At 31.1% G+C, this 27,279-nt stretch overlaps 1 protein-coding gene and 1 long non-coding RNA gene across 3 annotated transcripts in view; one reads left to right on the top strand and one right to left on the bottom strand.

Annotated features, from left to right (window-relative positions):
* The window catches only part of LOC127064696 (uncharacterized), a 75,948-nt gene that overhangs the window by 195 nt on the left and 48,474 nt on the right, over positions 1 to 27,279 (top strand). The window lies entirely within an intron of this gene.
* The window catches only part of LOC127064437 (uncharacterized), a 74,526-nt gene continuing 47,361 nt past the window's right edge, over positions 115 to 27,279 (bottom strand). For both annotated transcript variants that reach the window (XM_050995475.1, XM_050995474.1), the window contains 2 exons: positions 20,928 to 21,120; positions 115 to 16,654 (listed from right to left, as the gene is read on the bottom strand). In XM_050995475.1, coding sequence (XP_050851432.1) covers positions 16,329 to 16,654; positions 20,928 to 21,120 — 519 coding nt within the window. In that variant the 3' untranslated portion in view covers positions 115 to 16,328. The remainder of the gene's footprint in view (positions 16,655 to 20,927; positions 21,121 to 27,279) is intronic.

A 27,279-nucleotide genomic window follows, 5' to 3' on the forward strand; every position in this document is an offset into this window, starting at 1 on the left:
AAAAAAAGAAAAAGAAAAAACAAACATTTCGTCATGAACGAGATTAATTCGATGTTTTTTCTCTTTTTATAAAACTCTTACTTAAGTAATAAGATAATCGTCATAATAGGAGAGTAAAATTTAACTGACGCTTTATTTCGCTTATTATACATATTATCTTCTGTTTTACACGATTCCTTTGAAATATTTATTTATTAATAATCCGCTATCGACGATATATCCGCAAGAAGCCTAACAATAATAATATAATAACGCTAAAAAAAAAAGAGAAAAGGGAAGAATAAGAAAAAAGATCCAAAAAAAAAAAAAAAGTAGAAAAGGAGGCATTCGCACGACAAAATTTTATTTTATTTTTATGTATATCGTATTGCAAGGTGCGCTGCGCTTTCGAATAAATTTCTAAATATTTATGTATTATGTAAGAGGAGAAAAACGATCTACGAGGATTGCCGAAATCCAATAAAAAGAAGTAAGTCTCTTTGGATGAACGGCGATTGATTAGATCTCTATTAGGATGACACATAATTGCGAATGTGGTATCGCGTTTTAGCGATCAAATGACAAAAATCCTTCTTAAATGCAAATTTCATTCACTATACAGCGAATATACAAGATATCGTGCGCCGATATCGTTCCTTCATTCGACGAATCACGATACTCGAATTAACGTACTTATTTACTTACTTTTATCTTTGTAAGTGTATAAACCTAAACGAGAAATGACTATGCGTCGTTTATCGTTCAAACGACAATATGTCATTCTTCTTTGTTCTTTGTTCTTGCTGATAATTCCTTTCTTCTTTTTCTTCTTCCTCATCTTCTTCTTTTTCTTCTTCTTCTTCTTCTTCTTCTTATGAAAATTATTCATGCTTTTCTTATTCAAACCCATCGATTATACGCGTTCGATATTAAGAACGATACGTCTTATCGGTATGACGAAATATCGCGCAACGCAACCAAAAACATATTCACGATTCTGTTCGATCGAATTTTCTTCGACCGTCGGTTATCTATTTGCTTTTTTTGTTGCATTCTTTTCTTCTCTTCTCTTTTCTTTTCTTTTCTTTTCTTTTCTCAAAAATGGCTACCTCATTGTTTTTCGTATCGCGCACTTTATCGTCGTAGCGTACAACGAGATTATATCTATATTTTTTATTTTCGTTATATTCGAAATATTGGTACAAATACATTTATGGAAAGGGACGAGAAAAATCAATATTGATTTGAATGATATACCCCACGTTATTACAATATACAGATATTATAATAATAACATCGATTTTAAGAAATTGCCTAATCGCTAGGCTATGGTCCGCATATATCCCTTTTTTATTTATTTTTTTATTTTGTATGTATATATGTATTTGTGTGTATGTATGTGTGTATATATATATGTTTGTGTTCATACACAAATAACTGTGTGTGTGTGTGTGTATGTATGCGCGTGTTTCACGTTTTCGTCATTTAATCTGACGTATTGCGCTTCTGAAAATTCTCTAAAGCACTTAATCTATTTTTTTTGTTTTTTGTTTTTTCTTTCTTTTTTTTTCTTTTAATTCTTTTATTCTTTTATTATTATTATTATTATTATTATTATTTTTTTTTTTTTATATAATATGCGACAAACGTATCTCGACGTTAAATTACAACTTATATTTCTCTAAGATAAAATCGACATGGATGTACATATATAATTTCATTTATATATGTACATATCATATCGTATTAAATATATATGTATACATACATATATATTGTAAATTCAAAGTATTAACCCTCTCGCGTATTATTATTAATTATTTTAATTAACAAACGTGCGTTTTTCTTGGAACAAAACCCGATTAGCGATCACGTATATGTATAATTCGCACACTTTCCTAGGTGGACGGAAAATCAATGAACAGTATCTTTAGAAAATCCTTACTTATTTTCTCTTTCTTTCTCTCTCTCTCTCTCTCTCTCTTCTTTTCTTTCTTCATTCTTTTTTTCTCTCATGGTTAATAAAAATCCGTCGATCTTTCGCCTCAGAAAGATTGATTAATCTTTTTATTATCACTCTCTTTCTCCTCACGTCGTACATCGTTAATATATTATCTTTTCCTCGAAAATGAAATTCTCGAGTTTTCGAACAAAGTTCCGGAAGGAACGTAAGCTCGACACGGCATAAAATGGCTTGGACCTATCATTTTCCTTTTTTTTTAACCCTCTCGTCTTCTCTTTTCTTTTCTCTTTTCGCCACTCGCGAGGTTGTAAATTATATGGTAAAGAAAAAGAAAAAAAAAAAAGAGAGACAAAAAAAGACGAGAGATATAACGGGTCACGCGAATATCAAAACAAAAATAACTTCTGACGCGAGTTATTTCATTTTAATTCAGTGGTTTTCAAATTCTTCTTTCGAAGTGAGAAAATTTCGTCTCTCTTTATTAAAAAAAAAAAAAATATCAGGACATTTAGAATTTTCGTTTTAAAACGACACCGACTTAAGTGTCTTCTGATATATCACGTTTTAACAAAATTACAATTTTCCATTAAAACGATTAATGTTAACGAACTTTTCATTGACGAATAGATACGTACGTCGAGATAATGACAAATAAAATGAATAATACAAAAAATAATAAAAAGAAAGAAGAAAGAAAAAGTAATAACACGGAATGTTTGATATAAAATGTCGGAATATTCTCTACGAAAATAAACATAAATGGTGTGTTATTTATTGGGACATACATAAACCTTTTCGAAAAAGTATTTCGTAATACCCTTGGGTTGGAGATGAGCGTTAGAGTTTGAAAACCACTATCTCGTGCCAACCAGGTCGTCGGAGAAGCAAAAGCAGGACAGCTTCTAAACCGCGTCCCGCCGGAGGCTGGCCTTTAACCATCGCCACGAACAAAGTAGACTAAACTAATCGCAAGTCCCTTTGCCGTTTCGTTACTTTTCTCGTGTTCTTAGGTGAAAAAAAATGGATAATAATAATAATAAAAAGAAAAAAAAAACGAAAAAGAAAAATAAAGGCAACAAGACGACAAGAGAAGCTTACGAATCTCGGATATCAAAAAATAAATTCGTCCTTTTCTTTCTTCGTTCTATCTGTCCCATTTCGTTCTTTCTTTTCTTTTTTTCTTGTTTGGTTTCGTTCTATCTTTTTTTTTCTTTCTTCTTTTCTTTTCGTTTCTGTGTGTCCTCTTACGAACTATTGTACACACGTCCAACAGGATAAAACAACAAATTGGGATCCGCTGATCGGGCTTTTGCATAAAACGCCGCGCTTCTTGGTGTACTTCATGGTGGGAGTAAACGGAATTACACTATTACAATTCTTCCCTCACCATATTTTTAAATAGTCTCGCAGCAAAAGTGGCTTTCTCGTAGCCTGTAATTAAATTAAATCAGTCACACCGCGTTTCGGACTCGTTAATTAATTAATTAATTCGTGCTTTAGCATTGATCGAAGCCCCGCGCAGGAAGACTCAAAAATGTTTATATCTATATACAATTACTCTCTCTCTCTCTCTCTCTCTCGCTCTTTCTCTCTATTTCTATCTTTTTCACTCACACAGTACGCGATTATGAATTCTAAACGAGACCTTTTACAATATTGGAAATACACATTCCCCTCTTCTCTTTCTTTCCATATCATTTGATAATTTTTCGTTTGTCAAGATAATATAGGCGCGATCGATCGAGGATAACACTCTCGTTCCTACTTCGATTCACTCGAACGAAGATCTCGAACCCCTATCGAGATCCCTTTTAAAACGATTTAGACTTTCGCTAAAATTTATTCGTCTTTTCGTTCGATCACCTATGTATATAGCTATTTACTCTCTCTCTGTCTCTCTCTCTCTCTCTCTCTCTCTCTCTCTCTCTCTCTCTCTCTCTCTCTCTCTCTCTCTCTCTATCTCCCTTTCTCCTTCTCTTTCTTTCTTCCTCACTCTATCGAGTACGTACTTATTGCTTTTCGATTTTGAACGATTTAGCCGATATCGAGCGCATGTGCCCATCATCTTAGCCAGGACTATCACCACCATCATCAATAATACCCTTCTCGTGCTCTTTCTCTTATTGCTTTTCAAATTCGTGCTCGATGGTATTAGAAAGTTCGCTCGATAACTCTCTTTCTCTTTTTCTCTCGAAACGGACTCTTATAATATTCGATCTTGGAAATCCATTCACAGCCACCGTTTTTTATTTACACCGTTTCTATTCTTCTCTCTCTCTTTTTCTTTTTCTTTCATTTATTCATTCACTCATTATCGCTCATTTATATGATAATGAACAACGAGCATCGAGTAACGATCGCTTAAGAAGTAATAAATCGACTCGTTTAATATGATCTACCTTCGAATTCAACAAAATGAAGAAAAGAAAAGAGAGGACAGAATTTTTCTTTCTTCTCGTTTAAAAATATTCCCTTCCTGACACTTTAATGACAACAATAACGATAATAATAACAACAATGATAATAATAAAAATAATAGAAACAAATAATAATGGTAAATAAAAATGAAATATTAATGTCTTATAAGATTTCTGTATCGAGGATTTATTTGTTCCAACAAATGATTTAAAAGTTCGGTTATCTAGGTACCCGAGATAAAACATAAATAATAATAATAATGACGATGATGATGATATTATATGTGATATCATCAAGACCGTTTTGTCTCGGTCTCATAAATTTTTTATTGAAGAGAGTACGTTCTCAATGTGTCAATGGCGTTCAAATCGATAAACGGAAGTATACTCGTCGAAAATATGTCCGCCGATCGATCGCAGACCCTCTTGATCAAAAAATAAAACTAATAGGAATAATTCAACACGACGATCGGCTCGATCTTGCGCGAGGTTTCGATGTTGATTAGAATATCTTTTGTTTAATATTCTTTTTCTTTCTTTCTTTCTTTTTTTCTCTCTCTCTCTCTGTCTCTCTTTCTCTTCATCTCTTTTTTTTTATTTTTTCTTTAACTTTTTGGTTTCTTTAATATCTACTTGATCCACTCACCATTTTCTAATGGACAATAATTTTTTCTGCGCAATGTTTCATTGTCAAAAGATCATCGTCTTCGCGATATATACGTTGTATGTATGTATTGATGTATATGTATACTTATGCGCTCGCGCGCATATGTCTGTGTGTATCTAATTTTTGTATAATATGTGTATATGTATATATATGTATAGGTATATGTATGTATATACGCTATCGAAATAGTCGATAAGAAGTCCGACGAAAATTCTAAACTTTACGTTTCTAGCATAATAATTTTTTATATGCGATGACAATAATGATAGTAATTATAATAATAATAATTATAATAATACAAATAATAATCATCAATAATAATAATAAGTAACGACGACAACAACAATAAATACAATAACAGCAATAATAATAATAATGATAAAAATAATAGCAATTAAGTTCTGTCATCTAATCCAATGGTGTTGAAACTGGCGCCGTCATCGAATGATAAATTCGTATTTTTGCCAGTTTTACGAGAGAAAAATTCAAATTGAGGAACTTGTTCTATTAAAATTCACGCTTCTTCGCGATCGATAATATGTACATATTTAATTTCCATATTTTTCGTTTCCTTTTTTTTTGATCTCTTTCATATTTTTCGAGTAAGAAATAGGTATGTAGAAAAGAAATCGTATCAAAGTTACGAAAGAATGACCTACGCTCGCATAAATCCGATCGCACTATGAGCTCGTTTCTCTCTCTCTCTCTCTCTCTCTCTTTTCCTTTTCTCTTTTTTTTTTATCTCTATTTCAACAGCTTCTATCGATTTTCCTAATGATTAATGAATTTCTTCATTCCGAATGAAAAATACAATGAGTCATAAAAATGATCATTTTCCTGTTTTCTCAATTCTTAATACTAAAGAGCGTAAAGTCATTGCTCTGAATCGCTATATACATACATATGTATATATATGTGTGTATATGATATATAGCTTTCCATTTAATATATTCACGAATTTTTTTTTCTTTTTTTTATTTTCTTTTCTTTTTTTTGTTTAAATATTTTTCTTTTTTTACAACACGAAGAATCGATCAAGGAAAAAGTTATTTATTATCTCAAAGAGTCAAATATTCCGCCACGTTATTTTTTGACACCTTCCTTCGTATAATAAACGAGACTCTCTATATAGTATATTGTATACGAACACATAACTCTCTCTCTCTCTCTGTCTGTATATATATATATATATATATATATATATATATATATATATATATATATATATATATTCATTGGCGAAAGGTAAAATTGAGCATAGGCGTCAAAAGGAATCTTCCAATGTTATCGCCATACTTTAGCATTCCAAGAGCGTTTTCAATTCGAAATTGCTCGCGTTCGGCGCATAATAATTGTGTATCAATAAGTCTAATATTCGAGGCTACGATATTAGCCTTGATATTTTTTGGAAAAATCATCGGACGATCGTTCAGGAATTAAGAAAAAAAGTGGAAAAGCGATTTTCGTTTCTAATCTCACACCGGAAAGATATTTCAATTTATAAGAAAATTATGAGAGTTCGAGTTTCACTTCATTTTTCTTCGTTTTTATCTTTCCAATATGTATTTTCTTTCCTTTTTTTTTCTTTTTCTTTTATCTTTCTTCGTCCATCGTTTCTTCTTCTTCTTCTTCTGTGTTTTTCTCTTTCTTTTTTATCTTTTTTTTTTTCTTCTCTTTTTTCTTTTATTATCATTATTATCATTATCATCGTCTAACGTCATCGGAAAAAAATCTAGATCTAATATTCTTGAAAATTGCATAAGAATCTTATATGCAATATCATATGCAATATTATATACAATGTCATACTACGTATATGTCTATGTGTATACGTTCGGAGTTAATTAATCTCTACGAATTTTTTTTTCAACGAGTGTTTCCTCTCCTATATCGTCAAGTTTACTTTAAAGCATGGGTATCCAATCTTTTCGGTTGATCTCGACCGCATATACGAGAAATGAAAAATACAATATAGCGAATGTATATAACTTGTTCTTTTTTTTTTTTTTATTTTCTCATCGCATTCTTTGTCCCTATGTTTGCCGGTTTTATTTGCTCTACTGGGCCCGATGCGACTCGCGGTCCGCAGCTTGGACAACTCTGCTTTAAAGCGTACAACAAAGTTTTTTCTTTTCCTTTTTTTTTTTCCAGCGAGAGAAAATATCCTCGAGCGCGTTATTTCGACGTTGCCGATCTCGTTGTTGGAGAGAAAGGAAGATAAAAAAAAAGGATGTGTACGTACACGCGGCTTCAATAGATCGATTTTACGAGCGCGAAAAATTGGTCCAAGAATCGTAGCTGACAAGCGAATAGTTTGTGATCTTTCTTTCTTTCCTTCCTTCTTTCTTTCTTTTTTTATTCTTTTATTATTTTTTTTTTAATAAATTGGAAAAAGGGGTAGTCGAAGAATCGAACGACCCTTTCAAAGCGTTTTTTTTTTCGTATTTAGGACGAAGAGTTCATTATTTTAATATTAACACATTGCAAATCACAACTTTTAAAAAAAGATTGTTTCTACATTGTTCAGTAGTTATTAAAAGAAAAACAAAAAAAAAATGAAAGAAAAAGAAAAAGAAACGCGAGATATAATTGAAAAACTTTTCTTAAATAGATTTTATAAAATGAAGTTATTAATTGAATCTTTTCTCTCTCTTTTCTTTTTTTTTTTTTTTACCCTCTTCTATAGTTTTACGAAGAGAAGTTTTTTCGAAGTTACAATGCATTATTATTACAATCGCAAGCTTTTATTCCAAATACGAATGAAACCTAAACGACGGCCACTTTAGTTTATCGTCCTGAGATCTTTTAAATCGTTTTCATAATGAAATTAAATTTAACTTCCATTCTATGGATAAACTGTTGATAATGATAACAGTAATAAAAGTGATAACATAAAATAATAGTAATTTCTTATTCCTCAGTCATTTTGAATAAAAAATTTGCACTCGATCGAAGCAACGATAGATGAATGATTCGAAGGATAAGGATCTTAATTGATCGTAATTGGCGGCTCGATATGACTCGGCGAAAAAAAGAAAAAAAAAAAAACGAGCTTGCGAGTGTCGGTGTCGAGCTTTTAAAGCACGAAAGCCTTGCGTGGTTGAAGCACATGGCCTAGCTGTCCAGATCTAACGATGAGAGACACCAAGACTTATTTGTTAGTACGTAATTTTGGCAAATTGGACTGGACAGCGACACGCGAACTATCTCGCTAATCGTCCTACGTCCCTGTTATTTTTACCATCATTACTATTATTTTTACTATTACTACAATCGTTACTAATAATAATATTATTATTATATTATCATAATAAAGCTGATTCAAAAAGAAATCGGCCGATTTCACGGACTTTGTCTGTGTTTGACATTCTCACCGACGATCACCACGAATGTTATACATATAAATCTCCTTCTAATGAATTCCAGAGTAATTCCGGAAATTTTTTGTTTTGCTTCATACTCTGTTTTTTTTTTAGAATAAAAACAAAAAAAGTAAGAAAGAAAAAATAGAAGTATAGTTTGATCATTACAGGAGAAAAAGAAAGGTCGTTTTTCAACAGTTTCTGGAAACTTGATCGAGGTAGCTTGCGAGGCACGTTACGAAGAACTGTGCATGTATGTATATATGTGTGTATTTTTTTCTAGTCGCTTAACTTTTATCAAAGCATATGTTCACTATAAGAGTTATTCAACCGACCATATATATATATATATATATATATATATATAGACACACACACACACATACACATACGTTCTCCCTCTTTCTCTCTTTCTCTTTCACTTTCTTTATTTGCATCCTCTACCCATCATCGAGTTCTCAAAATACCGTAACTAAACGGATCGTTGTACTGAAAAAGCTCGCTTTATTCCGTACAAAGGACCCGCTGCAAGCTCGAATATATCGGCCTCCAGCTATGGCTCTGTCAACTTTCCGGAAGTAATGAGAAAAAGCGACTTTCGAGAGTCCTCTGTCTATCTCTCTCTCTCTTTCTCTCTCTATCTCTATCTTTCTATCTCTCCCTCTCTCTCTTTCTTTTTTTTTCTTTGTGTACTATTTTGTACAAAAGATCTACGAACAATCCTAATGTTTTCCATAAAAATCCGACTCGTTACCGTGGAAAGCAGTGGCTTTCATACGTTTTGAATAGACGTATCAGTCTTTTCTAAAAAGAAATGTTTGCTCTCATTAAAAATTGCATAAAATAATATTGATAAATATATATATATATATATATATATATATATATATATATATGTGAATTGATGATGAAATGTATAGTATTTCACAAATTATAATAAAATGAAGATATTTAATTAAATTAGTCCGGTCGTTTTCGAACGACATACTTTTTTGAAATCCGAAAATTATTTAATATACTTTTCAATCATACAGATTTTACGTTCAAGTGAAATTCAATTTTTTTTGCAAATCACATTCATTCGTTTACAAATCATATTTGCACTTTTGCAAACCGAGCTTTTCTACAAAATTGTTTTCTTAATCTCTTTTAATAACAGTAAAATGAAATGTAAATTTATTGTTAAGAAATTCCAAATTTTATTGTACGTAATACAAAGATGTAGGTAAAGTACATATTTAATAATAATTATCAATTCATTACATATGAAATTTAAAAAACATGTTTATAAGTGAACGTAATATGAAAACTGTAAGAACATACTTAATAATTTATATACAACTTAATCTATAATGGTACTCTTGAAGCAGCTGTTAGTAATTTCATATACATATTCATGTAATAAAAATTACATCTTTCTCTCATGCAGTAAAATAAGATCAAAGTAGTTTTACTTTTTTACGAAATCTTTAGACGGGACTCGATTACATGGATTTTTAAAATTCTTATAATTTACGGATAATTGTGATTTGACTCAATGTTGCTTTTTATTGCACAAAATTGAAAGACGATAGTCTTGAAGACAAATTTTGTAAAAAAAACTTGATTTATGAATCGAATTTGATCTGCAAATTGTCGAACATGATTTGCAATAAATTTAATTTGCATTGAAAAATCTGTATTAAAAAATAAATATAATATCTATACGAATATACACACACGCAACATACATACAAACGTACATATATATACACATACATACATACATAGATACATACATACCCATTAATGTCAGAAAATATCTGATAATTTGGAAACTATTGGCTTAATACTCCAAGATGTCACGAATTTAATACGAATTATTTTCGCGACGTCTCACGAAAAATCATATCTTTTCTCATGGCAGCCATAATAAATTCACGAGCAGCTGCCACTGCACCATCGGTATGGAATATCCGAAAAGACGTTCTTCTTTCGTTCGAATCATGTTATTTCTTTGCAGTTATATCGTAAATTCGAGCTTTGTTATATCGTCGTATTTTTATCCGAACATTTATCTTTTTCCTCCTTACACGATTTCTCGAATCTTTTTCGAAATGTTGGACAGGTTTTGATAACGGGATATGTAATCGATTAATCGTTAATATCATGCTCGAAGAGATCTAATTGTTCTATGTATGTAAGTACGTATATATATTCGCCATTATTATATTATTCGTCTTAAAAAGTGACATATTGTAAAGCTCTTGCAAAGCTCTTATGTAAAAGCGAGGAAGACTCGAAATCTTCGTCCAAGTTTTCTATTTATGCTACTAGAAAAATTATTATGACAGCGACGAAAAGGGAAGAGGAGACGAGAAAATGAAGAAACGATTTATGATGGTGACACTTTTTCCCTTTTTTTTTCTCTCTCTCTTTCTGTCTCTCTCGTTTTTTCTAATTTCAATCGAGTCTTTCCCCTCTTTGCAAATATTTTTCGATTAATTTCCGAGCGAAAATTTTATTTCTATTTGAAAGATGTTCTCTCTATCGTTTAACTCTCTATCGTAAAATCCCATGCGCGGTTTAATTTTTTTTTTTTTTCATATTTATATGATTCCATTTAATTAATCAGTAATTAATATATAACGATGTTGAAGAAAATGAATCGTTTGTTATCGCCTCGATGGTATTATTGAATATCAAAGTAAGTACTTACGTGGTCGTACTTATTTTTTCTTTTTCTTTTTTCCTTTCTTTTTTACTCCCATTCATATTTCTTTTTTATTTTTTTAAAGTTCCTCCTTTTTCTTCATCGACGACGTAACATATGTAAGTATACGATAAGCGATGATCGTTCTTTACTTAACGATATTTAACCACATTTTATTCGTACAAAATCGTAATGTAAAAAATTGGTGTAAATTTATGCGAGATCATCCTTCGTCTCTCTCCCCTTCTCTTTCTCTTCTTTTGTCTCCTTTTCTTTTTCCCTTTTTTTCTATTTAGTATTATCTGTTTCCTGTGTCTTTTTACGTCATTAAAAGCACATCTAGGAGGGTAGGAAACAGGGTGAGAGGAATTGCGATGCGGTAACGATCAATATTTACGACGACGTGATCGCTTAATAAGCGTTTCTGCTTCTCTCCCTCTCTCTCTCTCTCTCTCTTTCTCTCTCTCTCTCTCTTTCTTTCTCTCTCTCCCCCCCATTTTTTTTTGGTTTTATAGCGTTCGGAACGCTCGATCGTTGAGATTTGAGAAAAATGGGAACACGTTGAGCGTGCGTGTCCAGACGTATTCGATTAATCGTTCGTTATTTCGTTCGTTATATTTTTTCGTTTGTTATAGCTAGTCGATCGGACTTCGAGTTAAACGTGTAGGTGAACAATGACGAATAGAATAATACATAAAACATAAAAAAATGAAAAGAAAAGGAAAGAGAAGAAAGGGTCAAATCGTAAAAATGAGAAAAGAAAATAAGACAAGTAGATACAGTTTGGAAGAAATGTTAGAGAACAATTCGACTTTTCTCCCTTCGTTTTACGATGATGACTTATCGATTTCTACCGATCGACTTGCCACTCCCAACGATAAATAATTCGTAAATAATCTTTTTCGAAATATTGAATCTCCCAAGCGATCGAAAACTTGCTGTTTTTCTTTTATTTCAAACATCTAATTTAAACGCGTTGGATATAGGCGTTTTGTTTTTTTCTTTTTTCGAAAAAATGATTCTAGTGTCTAATACGTGTATGTACGTATATATGTATGTATGTATGTATGTATGCATGTATATATGTATGTGTATGTTATTACGTGATCGACGCTTTCAAAAAAACAGCTCTCGTACTGCTGATATTAACATGCTAATGCATAACTATGTGTAAAATTTTTTACTTTTTTTCTTGAAACTTTCTTATAATATACTATTTAATAGACGTACGCACGCACATCTTTGTACATGTTTTACTAATTCACGTTATATTCTCTTAGATTAAATGTTTTTTTTTTTTTTTGGAATAACGGAAACGATATTTGGACGTTCGTTCGTCTATCAGACTTCTTCCATTTAAAGATCCTTTCTTCTTTCGTGTATACTTATCATTAACTAAAAGCGTATTTATCGCATTTATTCGGACATCGAGAAGAGCTACGAATACGTATTCGATTAAGTGAAGTCGAGTATACGTCGGGAAGATATCTTTGGACGCTTTAAGCAGATATGCCGTGTATATTTACTCGTTATCTTTAATACTCTGACCTCTCTACTATGTACCTTTCTTCTTACCGTTTCCTGTCTCTAAATTTTTCTTTTTTATTTATTTATTTATTTATTCCAATCCGTCAATCGCGTTTTTTGCAAATCATTCGACATTTTCAACATCCCTCGTCGTTTTCGTTCATATCATCGTAAATTTTTCAGATACGATGTATGTAAATTGGTATTAAGCTACATAGATGTTAACGATAAAAGATTATTAAAATTTCCTATTGGTACATGATAGAAAAAAGAGAGAGACAGAGAGAGAGAGAAAAAAGGAGAGAATTGAAGCGTATAATATCGAGTCGTCAATGTATAAAACATGGGAAAAATAATAAAAAGACATTTGTATTTTCGAGATTGATGTTTAAACGCATGCGTGGTCTTTGATCGTTGCATCATTTCGTCGGTTATCATTTTAGTTCTCTCTCTCTCTCTCTTTCTCTTTCTTTTTCTGTTTTTCTTTCTCTCTCTCTTTTTCATCTTTTGTTTACTAAAAGCCAAGAGAAATATCTCTTTCGTTACGAGGATATAAGAGTAATTACAAGCTTTCACGGGATGTAAAAGGAAAGGAAAAGGAAAAAGATACAAAAAGAAAAAGAAAAAAAAAAAACGTGAAAAAAAGTATCGAGAAAGCACAAAAAACAAGGTTGTACACGTCGATTTTGATGGAGAAACTTCTTTTCAAAATTTCCCTTCTACTTTTTCGTCGTTCATATTTTCCCGCTCGAACGTTCGGATCTCGTGCCATGAATTCAATGCTCGTTTCCTGAATTCAATATACGTACCTACCGTTCGTCGAACGACCGAAACGTGCACGTATTTCTGTTTTAGTATTTTTCTTTCTTTCTTTCTTTCTTTCTATCTTTCATTCTTTTTATTTATTTATTTTTCATTCTTTTTTATTTCCTTCCGTTCTCTTTTCTCTCCCTCTTTTTTTTTGCTTTCCTTCCTTTTAACTTTTCCATGCACCTTTGATTAATCTGCGATGTGTCGAACGGAATAAAATTTTCGCGTCGTTACAGAGAGAGCCGTACGAGCGTCGTTAACTACGCGTTAAATATCGCGTAAGAAAAGAAGAAAAAGAAGAAGGAAAAAGAAAACAATTATTAATATTTCTATCGTACGTAAATACAAAGCCTTGCAATTTATAAGCATTTGTTATTCTGGGTAGAATTTTAAAAGGAAAAGAATTCCGAAAAAGATAAAGAGAGAAAAACAGAGAGAGGGAGAGAGCAATATTGATATTTGCAAGGTACAGGAGTGTACCATATTGATAAGAAAAAGAAATATGAATTGTAAATGTAAATGCAAATGTAAATATAATAACAAAAGTACCAACTATGAAGTATATATAAAAGAATTATAAAAAAATGTTAAGATAGAGAGAGAAAGAGAGAAAAAGATAGATAGATAGATAGATAGAGAGAGAGAGAGAAAAAGAGAGAGAGAGAGAGAGAGGCGAAGCAATTTAATTAAAATTATATCATTAAGTCTCTCTCTCTTTCTCTCTCTATACTTCTCTTATCACTTTCTTTTATTCTATACATTTATAACTTTTGATCGTTATAATTGAAAATAAATTTAAATTAAAAATACATATATATATATATATATATATATATATATATAATATACAAAAAACGAAGTATAAGTATAAATATACGATGTAAGCTATTGCAAGAAAAAAATAAATCGCTCTCTTCTTCTTGTTTTATTGCATCATTTTTCTCCCTCTTTCTTTCTATCTATCTATCTTTCCCTCTTTCTCTCTCTCTATTTTTTTCTAACGTCTGAATTAAAAAATTTGCGTAGTTTGATCGAAAGCAAAGAATAACAAATCGAGCTACGGCAGATGTGCCGTTTGTTAAAACTTGACATATGTACGATAGTTTATCTCCCGCGTTTTGCAAGTGTTACAAGGGAGAAAACGAGTGCGCACGCGCGCTCACACACAACACACACACACATTCACATACACACAAACACAGACAGATTTTTTTTTCGCCAACGTTTGATAAGTTACCTAACAATGACGTATTCGGAATCTATATACGTGTGTTACTATGTATACAAAACGTGTAGAAAGCATGTCGGTCGTTTGTTAATCGGTCGCCATACTGGTATTATCCAATTTGTCTTTTTTTTCTTTTCTATTTTTTTTTCCTAGAAAAGCACAGGTATACATATGTATGTGTATGTGTGTATGTGTATATATGTATGTATGTATGTATATATTTTTTTGTACGTGTACGAAAGTGTACATGTGTGCGTGTGTACATGTGTATATCTATGCACGTATGTAAGTACGTATGTATATAAAACGAACGAAGTTCTCTCGTTCTGTTACATATTTCGGCTGCGAGGTCGTTCAAAGTAAGCAGAAAAAAATGTCGTGGGAGTTCCAAGAAATTTGGAACAATTCCAACTAGTTTTTACTATTATAAACTTGTTCTCCAATTTTAAGAGAGTACGGTGAATCCTTTTTGGCTTTTATCTTTTCATTTTTCTTCCTTGTATCTCTCTCTTTTTCTTTCTCGTTCTCTCTTTGTCTTTGTTTTTTCTCTTTTTCATTCGAGATTCGATAGTCTGTGACGTTATCTCATCGTGACGACATCTTTTCGTTCGTCAATTCCTAATCTTATGTATGATATATATATATATATATATATATATATATATATATATTATATTATATGTATAAATGTGTAATTTTTCATTTCGTTCTCTCTCTTTCTCTTTCTCTCTTTCTTCATCTGTCTGTCTCTCTCTTTCTTTCTTTTATTCTCGCTTTCAGTTCTTTTTCTAAAAAGTCGACATTATTTACGATACAATAACAACAATCTTATGGTTATCGCTTTGGTCAAGGAAGATATAATACATAATATATTTATTTTATATATACATATATAATATATGTATATATATTTTATATATATATATACATATATATATATATATATATATATATATATATATATATATAGATTATCGTAAGACGCGTGAAACAGGATTATCGGAGGAACGATCGTTATTCTCATCTTCTCGTGTTACAACAATTCCCGCAGAAAATATTTATCTCGTTAAAAATTCAAACGAATCTCTCGCGAACATTTTCCGTGGCATTTCGATGGAACGAACGGACGAATGCGTTCGCCTCGATTTCTCGTGTTCTCTTTTTTCCTTTTTTTTCTCTCCCTATTTTTTTTTTATTTTCTTTAAAAAAACGTGTTCGAAATGCAACGGGCATTATAACAATCAAAAAATGCGTCGTTCTCGATCCTATGGACTACGTTTCGGAGAGTAAAAACAAAGGATAGGACGATTAAAAACGTATTTGCGGGTGAACACAATTTTCTCGAGGTAGTCATTAACTTCTACCAGTTAGTATTCTCTCATTTTCTTTTTCTTTTTCTTTCTCTTTCTCCTTCTCATTTAATCGTTCGTTTATCTTCCCCTTTATTTCTCCCTCTTTCTCTCATCAATATTCTTCGAACGCAAATCATTCTATTTATTTCTTTCTCTCACGTTACAACCCGATAATCCTATTTCCAAAAAAAAAAAAATAATATATATCGTTTTCAATCGTTTTTCGAATTACAATCACGCGTTAGGATCGCGTGATTAGGATCGGCCTTGTTTCCCTTGTTATTGTTTTTTTCTTTCTTTCTTTTTTTTGGTTCAATCGTTTTTTCTTCTTTTAAAGTACATGAAGGTTCTCGCAACTTTTCGACTTGCTATCCCTTGCCCAAACCTTACCCAACAAGTTTCGTACCTTTAGGCTGGTACTCGTTCGACTACCTCTGTACTTCTTCGGCGAGTTGTTCTCCGAGCAAGAGCCCAGCGGCGATCTGCTACGATTCTTTCGTGATCTCTTGCGGAATAAATCACGCGTTCTTTCTGGATTCTCGAGTTTAAGACGTATTTGCGTCAACAGTCCTACCAATAGTTCGTCCACGTTGTGATTTATCCCCACGGATGTCTCGATGAATTTGCAATCATAGGACGTTGCCATTGATTTGCCCTCTGTCGACAAATTTTTTTATTACATAAGTTTCTTTCGCTATAATCATTATCGTAGTTTATTAAATCCTTGCACTCGTACATTGTCATACAAATTTTTCATTTATTTTCAATTTCATTTAATGGATTTTTTATTCATTATTGTTATTTATATCTATGTATTTTTAGGTACAGATGTTAGTAATTATGAAAACGGTTTGAATTCAATTTTCGGACAAATTTTATGGTATATTGATCTATATTACGAAGAGAGATTCTAAATATATAAATATGAACGCGTTCTTGTGTTATAGATATTGTATACATATTGCAAAATTTAAAGCGAGTAAAAAATTGTAAGTCAAACAATCAAAAGGAATGTTAAACTTTGATGAAAGATAAAAAATGTTCATGAAATGATTAAAGTATATTCTTTCTTTTTCATCTAATTCATCGAACGATTTATTCAGACGAAAAATAAAATTTTAAGAATTCAGACGGATTCATGAGTATTCGATGATTAATGATTGTATAGATAAGTTCTATTTATATCTATAACAAAACAATTTTTTATTTTATACCTTGTTATTTAACGACGCGGTTTTATCGATTTCATCGTAAAATTTATAACGTAAATGCCTTTACACTTGACAATTTCATTATTTAAACGATTTCAAAATTGCCACCACAGAAAATCTATAAATGATCAGATATAGGTGGTTTGTTAATGTATTGTTAAAAAGGTTTTAGTTATTTATTTATAGAAGCACGCCTACTCATTCATCTTCTAGCTATTTAAAATATAAAATAAATTGCGAAATATGTAACTCAAAATAACTAGATAATTCACTTCAATTAGTGACAAATCGTATCGAGTGCAAAGGATTTTAATAATGCTATATTACTATTCTATATAATTATTATATTGCGCAATAGAGGAGTAAATGAATGAGATCAATTAGTTTAACAAGTTACAATAAGAGAAATGATTTAGTGAGGAAAGTGAAAAAAAAAAGAAAAAATAGAATCATTCTATTCTCAACGTAGTTATTGTAATATATTTACTGAATGGAACATTTAAGTAGGAACACCTGAATGTTATTAATTTGCTGAATTATAATTTTTATGAATTTTTACAGCTATCTCGTAAACTAATCGAGATAGAAGAATATATTAAAAAGGATAGATCTTTTTGATTTTTTCTTCTTTTTTTTTTTACTTATTAAAAAGAAAAAAAAATGTTGTTTGAAACTTCAATTTTCCAAGACTTTTCTCATTCTCAGACTTCTTCTTAAACACAAATTGTTTGTAATTAAAATTTCACTCTGAATTCAATCGTATATATACATATATAATACATATACACATTTATATCTGAAAAGGATTTAGGTAAAATCACGATAACAACTTAAATGGTCTCGTTGCAATAAGATTACATACGATATCAATTTCATGTGCATGTGTCATTTTGAAGAGAAACTCTCAAAGTTTGTTGCACATTACATCACATTATAGAGATACGATGTGGGAACCACATGTGACTCGACAGATGTCTAGACGGTAATTTAACTCTTGCTATATTTTATCCAACCATATTTTCTGTGATCGTGACAGTCAGTTGCTTCTTGAATTTTCTGCTTGAAAAGACGCTATCCTTTATGTATCCCTATAGAAAGAAATTACACTTAGTCAAATAGGTTGACCTCAAATAGGTAGGCATGTCATGAAACATCTGTCCCTTTCTCGAGCAGGTTCGATTCAACGTTGAAGCATTTTTAGGGTTGCACGAAGGTCGCTATACAAAATGAGATGAGTTAAAATAGAAAATCTTTCAATATTCGAAGCCACTCACAATGGCTTGGGAGAATAAAAATGGCCTGTGAAATTTTTGGCGCGAATCACGGAACGAGAAAAGTTAATACGCGTTTTCGCGATAAATACGACAGAAAACTTTCAGAATTCTTTTTCGAAGTGATACACTTCTACGAGTGTGTATATATATATATATATATATATATATACATATATATATATATATGTATATGTATATCGCATATAGTCATTGTATGCAACGGACCATTTAAAGTGTAACTAGACCATAAACTCTATATATCTATGTGTAGGTATATGTAAATGTACATGTTCTCTATTTAACAATCGAGTTATTGATGATAACGCGATGGTCTGTATTCACAAGATATTCAAGTATTCCCATATAAATGCCACATCTTATAGACACCATATAAACATTAAAAATACTGGTCTGTTTGTCCTACATCAGATTATGAGAAATTCAGGAGAATTGAGAAAGAGCTTGAGGGGTTTCGTGCAGTGACGTTGCTATTCTCTTCCGTTGTGTTGCCATACGATAAATAATGGACGGTTTGCAGAGCTAACAAGTGTTTACTCGTAGCGTTAGTTTAAATTATTGGCACGTTCATTACCGGAAGGGAATTCTTTCATTGGCCGGACGTCAGGTATCTAATGGACTAAATCGATTTGTCTACCAACTGTTACTTTTGATTTCAAATGAACGTGGATCCTACTTGTTCGACGAGGACAACTAGGGAATTAAAAAGAACTAATACGATAACGCGAAACGAGCTTTCAACGTTCTGCAAATACCACGTTGGTCGATTTATTATTAACAGCAGCATTATCGAACTCGTAAAAAAGTCAGATTTCAGATTTCTTTGTTTTACGATTATTGTAGAACGTAATCATTACGAACGTTTTAACTACAATTATTTTCTTTCATTTATTATCGTGAAATTAAATAAATTAAAGATAATAATAATATTTCTTTTTTCTTTCTTTTATTTTTTTTCCAAGTACTCAACGAATTGACAGATTTGATAAAAATAAATTGATAGCTTTAGGATGAACAGAAAGTCAAGATAATAAATTCTTGGAATCGTAATTCGTATATTTTCCGTATAAAATAATCATTGGACTTTTTTTTTGTTTCGTAATAATGATTGTTTATACATAATAAAGTTCCACGCGTGATATTAAGTTTATATTGAAAGAATAATAAGTTACAAAAGATCGCAACGGTTTGTTAGCTTTCGAAACTACTTTATTATAATTTTGTATTCATTCTATGCATATATATATATATATATACAATGGATTTTTTAATATCGTTTTAAAGCTTCGCATTAATCGTGTCCGCTTCCAAGAAAACTCTCGAATAGGAAGTTTGATCGGTCGGTCGGGTTCCAATTAAATGATCGGAATCGCCGATTAAAATTTCAATAAACCACCGAAGTATCGAGGAATGAAATATCGCGGTTCTCGTCTTTTAAAACGTGCAAAAAGCTCGTTTATGTGGAGAATGGAGGAAAAAGAGAGCTCCTTTGACCTATCGCGTTTCACTTGCTTCTTTTTCCTCGGGCCACGGTCGTTGGCCTCGTTCCGACGACTATTTTCTTTTTCCTTTTTTCTTCCTCTCTTCCTACTCATAACGAAAAGAAATCCTGAAAAAGTCGTGCGTCGGATTTTCGTGATGATCGTCCGGTCCTTTTCAGAGATACGCGGTATATAATATCACGTGATTCCGATGAAATATGAGCTACACGAGAATACCTTTAAATTGATGGTAATCATAATGACGATGATTAATTATTAATATCTCTCATTCTGAATTGGTAATTTCAATAATTATAGATTATGTCTGTATAATGCTTGTAATTGCTCTTCTTTTTTTTTTTTAAATTATTCGTAATTACAAGAGATTAATAAATTTTTATAACCATCGATAATAACAACTACAACAGCAACAACAACAACAACAACAACAACAACAACAATAATAATTATCGACATATTTCGCGATCCGTAATATCAAAAAAGAAAAAATAAAATAAAATAAAAAAGAAAAGTAATAAAATAAATCACTTCTATAATCAATGATCCGATACGTCTCTCGTTTATTATCTGAACAAATTTAAAGACGTATTTTTCAAATAGTACTTAACTAAAGTTTCGTACGTGATAAGGAAACAGTTGGTAGTATGATACACAGACACGATTACTATTCGAAATAGCTAGATATATATGTCGAAAGGAAACTACGAGACATAGTCAGATGCGAGACAAGGTTGGTCTAGGATTACGTTTAACAAAGAGTCTCGGAAGTGGGACCGTGGCAAATGGTGCAGCTTGCATGCGGAATCGCGTTTGAACGCAGCGATAAGGATTTTGATAGACGTGGATTGTGAAGGGTGGGAAAAGGGAGAGGGAAAGGGAGAAGGAGGAGGGGGAGGGGAGGAGGACGATATAAACGATACATTACCCTCGGTCGATACCAGACGACTTCTAGCGAGGTCGACCTTGTTTCCAACGAGAATGACCGCCCTCGCCGATACGTGGTCACTACGCCAAAGAGCTTGGAGAACCTCCTCAGCCACTCTTACAGAAGCACGATCTGTCGTCGAATAAACGACACAATATGCATGTGGTTCGTACGTCGATATGCAGTTTTCCGGCTTTAAACAAAAATATAGAGTTTTTATTAATATAATTTTCTATTAATATTCATTTGATATATTATATTACTCTTCTCGTTATTTAATATTAATAGATTAATGAAAATGTTCGTATGAACGAATTATCCGAAAGGAAAATTATAATTAATACTTTATTTCTTTTTATGTTTCATTATAACGTCCAATATATATATATATATGTGTGTGTGTGTGTGTGTGTGTGTGTATTACTAAGAAGGAAGATACTATTAAATCGATATTTTACGTTTTTGAAATTTGTAGATTTTACTATGTTTGATATATCTCTTCTGATATTATCTGAAATAAAGATATTAGAAGTAAGATTGATTCTTATATCAAAGAAGTAAACGTTATATGAAAAATACCTCTTTTTTGATAGGAAAGAAAGAACGATATTGTAACAGGAAATAAATCATACGGATAAGGAAATTTTTTGACAAACGATCGGACGGTAGAACATTACGATAATGGATATTCGAATGATGCATGCATTTTACCGAATTTATTCCGAAATAAAAAAAGAAAAAAGAAAAAAAAAAGGAAAGAAAAGATTAATATACGATAGATGCTCGAGAGGTATGCTTATAAAAATGATAGCAAGGAAGAAACAAAAAATACGAAAAAAAGAGCTCGTAATTATTTTTATCATTTTTTTTTTTTCATCAGCATCAGCAAGAAAAGCAGCAGCAGTAGAGGTGTACTGCATGTCTTCTTTTAATTTTCAGCGATTACTGAATTTTTTTTTTAGAAGAATGGAAATAAAATAAGAAAATAGAAAATTCATTATATAATTGATGAAATTACGCTGAGTAGATATATATTAGATAGTGATGAAAAGAGAAGACGAAAGAGAGAAAGAGAGAGAGAAATATTCCATGATTAAATTTCTAATTATCAAATTTCAGTGGGATCATTAGTTCGAATCGTATTATCACGATATCGTCTATTATATACGTATATATGTATATCGTGATATCGAATATAACGTGTTATAAGGGGGAGGGCACCGATCGTTTCACGGTCGAACACGTATCATGGCTCGATGCTTGTCAATGGCCAGCACATATGCCTGATTACTGGACTAGGAACGCTTCAATGCTCTTGCAAGTCCTTTCTTACCCACACAACATGGATGTGAGCGTGCGCGCATGCACCACAAGATACATGGTATATATTCACCTACCTAGACAAAGACATATATTGTATATCTATCGTATATATAATATATAAATAGATGTTTAATGAGATGTATATATATATACATATACATATGTATATGATATGTATATTTATATATGTATACGATGATATGTATATATAAATATATATATATATATATATATATATATATATATTTGGGTTTGTAATATCGATAAACCTTGGAAGATGATATTTTCGTTGTCAGTGATCACGATGGTACAAATTTAGCATGTTTTGTATTCCCTTTGATTTATGCTCTACAAGTTTTGTGTAGGCAAAAAATGAAGTTTTATTTAAAAAAAAAATGTCGATGACTTTTGTACTTGGAAAGATATAATATATCTACGTAGGTATGTAGAAGTTTCTGAAAATCTTAGACGATATCATTCTTTTTTTTCTTTTTTTTTTTGTTGGTTTAGAATAAGATACATTCTTCTTTAGAAATTTATTTTTATGGTCAAATGTAATAGAGATACGTATATCATTCTTGATGTTCAATCTTATTGTTGGATATCATTCATCCATTATATATATATATAGATAGATAGATAGATAGATAGATATATAGGAGAGGAAATATTTCCAAACGATAAACCTTTGTCACTATCTCGATCTCGATTTCTAATTTTCGATTGATAGTAAGCCAGGATAGAAATCCTTTCGTTTTTCTTCCTTTTCTTTTCAATTTCTTTTCTCTCTCTCTCTCTCTCTTTTTGTCTCTGTATCTCTCTATTTCGTTTTCTATTTCTCTCTCGTTCTCTCTTCTGCCATTTCATCGATCCGATTATTATACTCAGGAAGAAAATATCGAGTTAGCGAGTTGATAAAGCTCTTACGTCAGCCTTGCTTCTATCTATTTAGGTACATACTAGGTATGTACTTATTATATGCGTGTCACTTGGGAAGTACAACCCGTGAAAATCAGATTTTCAATGAATTTTCTAGATTTCTACTAGGTAAAACGTAGGCGAGTGCGTCTAACCTTTAGCTAAATTCTTTTGAACATAGGATTTGTATGTGTATGTACGTAGGTGTATTAAATTTTCCCGTACTTGTTCGTGAAAATTCGATTTTCCTTTAAATTTTCTCGTAAACATAAGTAAGATATCTGTGTGTGTATGTGTGTGTGTGTGTTTGTGTGCGTGAGAGTCGAAGGAAGTTTAAACGAACGGAACTTTCATTCACGATCGATGACATACCGTGACCTTATATATTCTCGACTGTCGTCCATTTTACACGAGGGTAGTTGAAAAGTGTGTGAAGGGTCGAAGGAAAAATTCGAGATTGGCTACGATAGTACGATAGTGTCTATGAGGGAGAAAGAGGAGGAGAGAGAAAGAGAGAAAGTGAAAAGATTTAAAGCTGTTCATATGACTTCGTTAAAGTTATTTTAATTATAACTTAAACGTTTCATCGTTCATATACATAGTTATATACCTATGTAATAGTGATTTAAGGGATATAATTTATCGTTTCTATGATTAGATTACTCGTATTTCTCGTCGATATTAAAATTTTTGAAATTCTATTGGTTTAAATTCGTATTATCATTTAATAACGCCTCATTTCTATCGGATAATTTATGTATATGTTTCTAGGATACGTATATATATATATAGAGAGAATAAAATGTATTTTTGATAAACAACTATGAATAAAATTGGAAAAATGGCTGAAAATAATGGTCAATGCGTAAGAAGAGAACATCGTATGAAAGATGATACGATATGTATTATATGAATCATGAGAGAATGAAATATGTGAATGTCCATATAGAGTAAAACTCATTTAATTTTGTGTTGTATGATATGATATACAAGTCATTATCAATAGATGTTGCAGAGATTAGAAGATTATCTTTCTTATTTATCATATTAATTATATCATTCGTATATCTATATTTTTCTCTTCAATAAATTATCTTTTATATATAAATAAATAATATATTTTATATATTTGTAGGTATATGTACGTAAAACATGAAACGACATTTTACGATACATTTTTCAATATAGAACAGAAACAAACTGATTTTTGTTTAAAAATAAGTTTGATAAAATATTTATATTTCTCTTTTTCTCTGTCTCTGTTTTTGTCTTTTCTTTATATTTCCAAAATCGAGTTTCATATATATATATATATATATATATATATATATATATATATATATATATATATATATATATATATGAAGGAAATCATAACGGGTAACATAAGCTTTATGTGTTCGTAGGCGTTGAAACCAACATTGCACGCTTATAAAACCGTGAAACTACAAAAAGGATTTCAAAGTTATCGAACAAACGCGCCTTGTTTCCAACGTAACGCGATTTTCCAGACATGCGAGTCGACTTTTCACCCTCTTCGTAATCCTCTCGCTAACACCATTCTCACAAGACCTCGAAAAATCATCTTCCCTCTTTTTACTTTTTTTTATATCATATTTCCAATGAAATCCTGTAAAAATAATAATTCGGCATAATGGAAATAAGTTTCCTTATAACCGCTACCGTTGAAACTACCGTCAAATATTTTTCAATGATAATATTAACACAACGTTCTTGAACATTTAACAAAGTTTTCTTATCAGATATATCTGTATTTAAATATATTTTAAATACCGAATAAAAGTGATATACTATGTAATATTTATATAGAAAAAATAATATATATATCTTATATTCAATAATAATAATAGTCTGTTTATACATATTTTAACATTAATTTCCTTTCTTCTTATTTACTTGAATATTCATATATCACTTCTTATATTTTATCGTTAACACATATCTTATTTTACTTTGCAACTTAATACCTCAAACGAACGTAATAAATTAATTTTATTCAAATCCCAATTCTGTCCGTATCTTATTTCTCAAAAGAAACGTAAACTTTTATTACCCGTACTATCCGACGTAACTCGTAAAAGCTTGCCGGGATTTTATTGTTTTTGTACGAAGGAGAAAGAAAGAAAGAAAGAAAGAAAGAAAGAAAGAAAGAAAGAAAGAAAGAAAGAAAAGGAAGATACTCATCAGGAGGCAAAAAATTGCACGAAATTGATCTCGACTTATCACGAAATATTGTTTAATTTTCAGCATGAGCTCATCCACGATGAGATTAGAAGATGCTAACATAAGAGTAGACGTTTTCTCGACTTCATTCTCGTAATCGTTCTCGTCTTCGCTCGCACAAGCAAGTCATAAATCTTAAAATCGTACTGACGGACTTCCTCGTAATTTAAAGGCGGATATATCCTTGCTAGGGATTGCGTGACAGAACTCGTGAAACTGGGTTGACGTGCCACTGACACAACCCGAGGACGTCGTAAAGCTTTGAGAACGAACGAGCACGGTGTTTCCAATCCCCACTACATCCCCCGTCTTCACTATTAACCCTTCGCATAATCCTCGTGACATCATGATTTTATATCTCTTCTATAAGCTATGTATTGTGCACTCAAAGACGACGATGAATTTGCTGCGTAGAGAGAAAACAAAATGGCGAAAGTTTATTTGTCATGGCTCGTTGTGTTTAGAGCAAAAGATAAAAGAGGCCACGCGAGTCCATTTGAAAAATAATATAACAAAGGGAAAATAACAAACGGGTAGTAGAATATTTATTTTCTTTTTCGTTCTATTCTTTCTTTCTTTCTTTCTTCTTCTTTTCTGTTTTTTTTTTCCTTTTCTTTTTCAACTTCTACATAAATATCGTCAAGTTTCGAATTGTATATATGAAAAAAATATATTCGATCGATCGATTATGTATGTAATATATAAATGAACGATACTGGTACTTCTTATTAAAAATATGGACTTTATTTTTATTAGAGCCGATTTAATATCATTAGAGAAGTTGTAATAATTAATGTTTCGGTTTGTTGATTGTAGTTTTATATAAATAAGTGTTACAAGTAATAAATGTTATATACGGGGGATGATGTATTTAATTTATTACTGTTTTTATAAAATCTACTTTTTTTTATATTTTAAGTGATACTACAGGAACGATCCTTTAATGAACAAAAAATAATTTATTTCACGAAGCGAGTAGTTAAGTTTTAATTAGTAGTTAGCGTAAGACGGAAGTTATAACAAATAAAAAAATAGACAAAAGAAAAGGAAAGAAGTTTTGTAGAGGTGGTAGAAGTTGTAGAATCGTTTGAGCTTTATTCTTCTGTGAAATTTAAACTCGCTATCGTTCTTTGATATCGGGAATTGGATTTCTTCTTAAAATTATTGCTCGATCTTAAATTCTTTTCCTCCTTTATTCTTCTTCCTTTCTCTTTCCTTTCGAACACGATGCTTATCAATTTTCTCTGTGAAATCGTCTCGTTCATTGATCTGTAAGCGATTTTCGCAATATCTGTCGACTATTTCCTTTCCTTTAAAATCGTCCTTTAAAACGATTTTTGTCTAACAATCATTCTTAAGTTCTATATTAATCTTTTTTCCTCTTTTACAAATCTTTGAATACCTTTTCAATTCTATATAAAACGGGATACTTTTGAAATTTATCTTTCTTCTTTACGAAAAATTCTAAAGCTTGTATAAAGGGTTAATATTTTTCTATATTAAACATTTAAATTTATGAATGAAACTTAAATAAGATTTGCGCGAACGTACGTTGAAAGAAATATACATTGAATTTCGCGAAAATAAGAAAGGCCTCGTAATTCTTTCTTCGTTCTTTATAATCGAAATATACGTAAGGAAGCAATCATAATTTTTTTGAATTCATATCGTCTTTTCACAACTCACGGTGACACTTTCGTAAACGATCCTTATGCATTTAAAACGAAGTAAAATCTAATTTGGATATTTGATAACTTAACTCGACGAGTTACATAGTAAGTTTTTATCGTGACTTCTTTATGTCTAAGGATTCATAGTTGCCCTTCGTGAAAATGCATTCTCACATTTTTCTCCTAAACGATCGCAT

The sequence above is a fragment of the Vespula vulgaris genome, chromosome 6, assembly GCF_905475345.1.
Source record: "Vespula vulgaris chromosome 6, iyVesVulg1.1, whole genome shotgun sequence".
Lineage (NCBI taxonomy): Eukaryota > Metazoa > Arthropoda > Insecta > Hymenoptera > Vespidae > Vespula > Vespula vulgaris.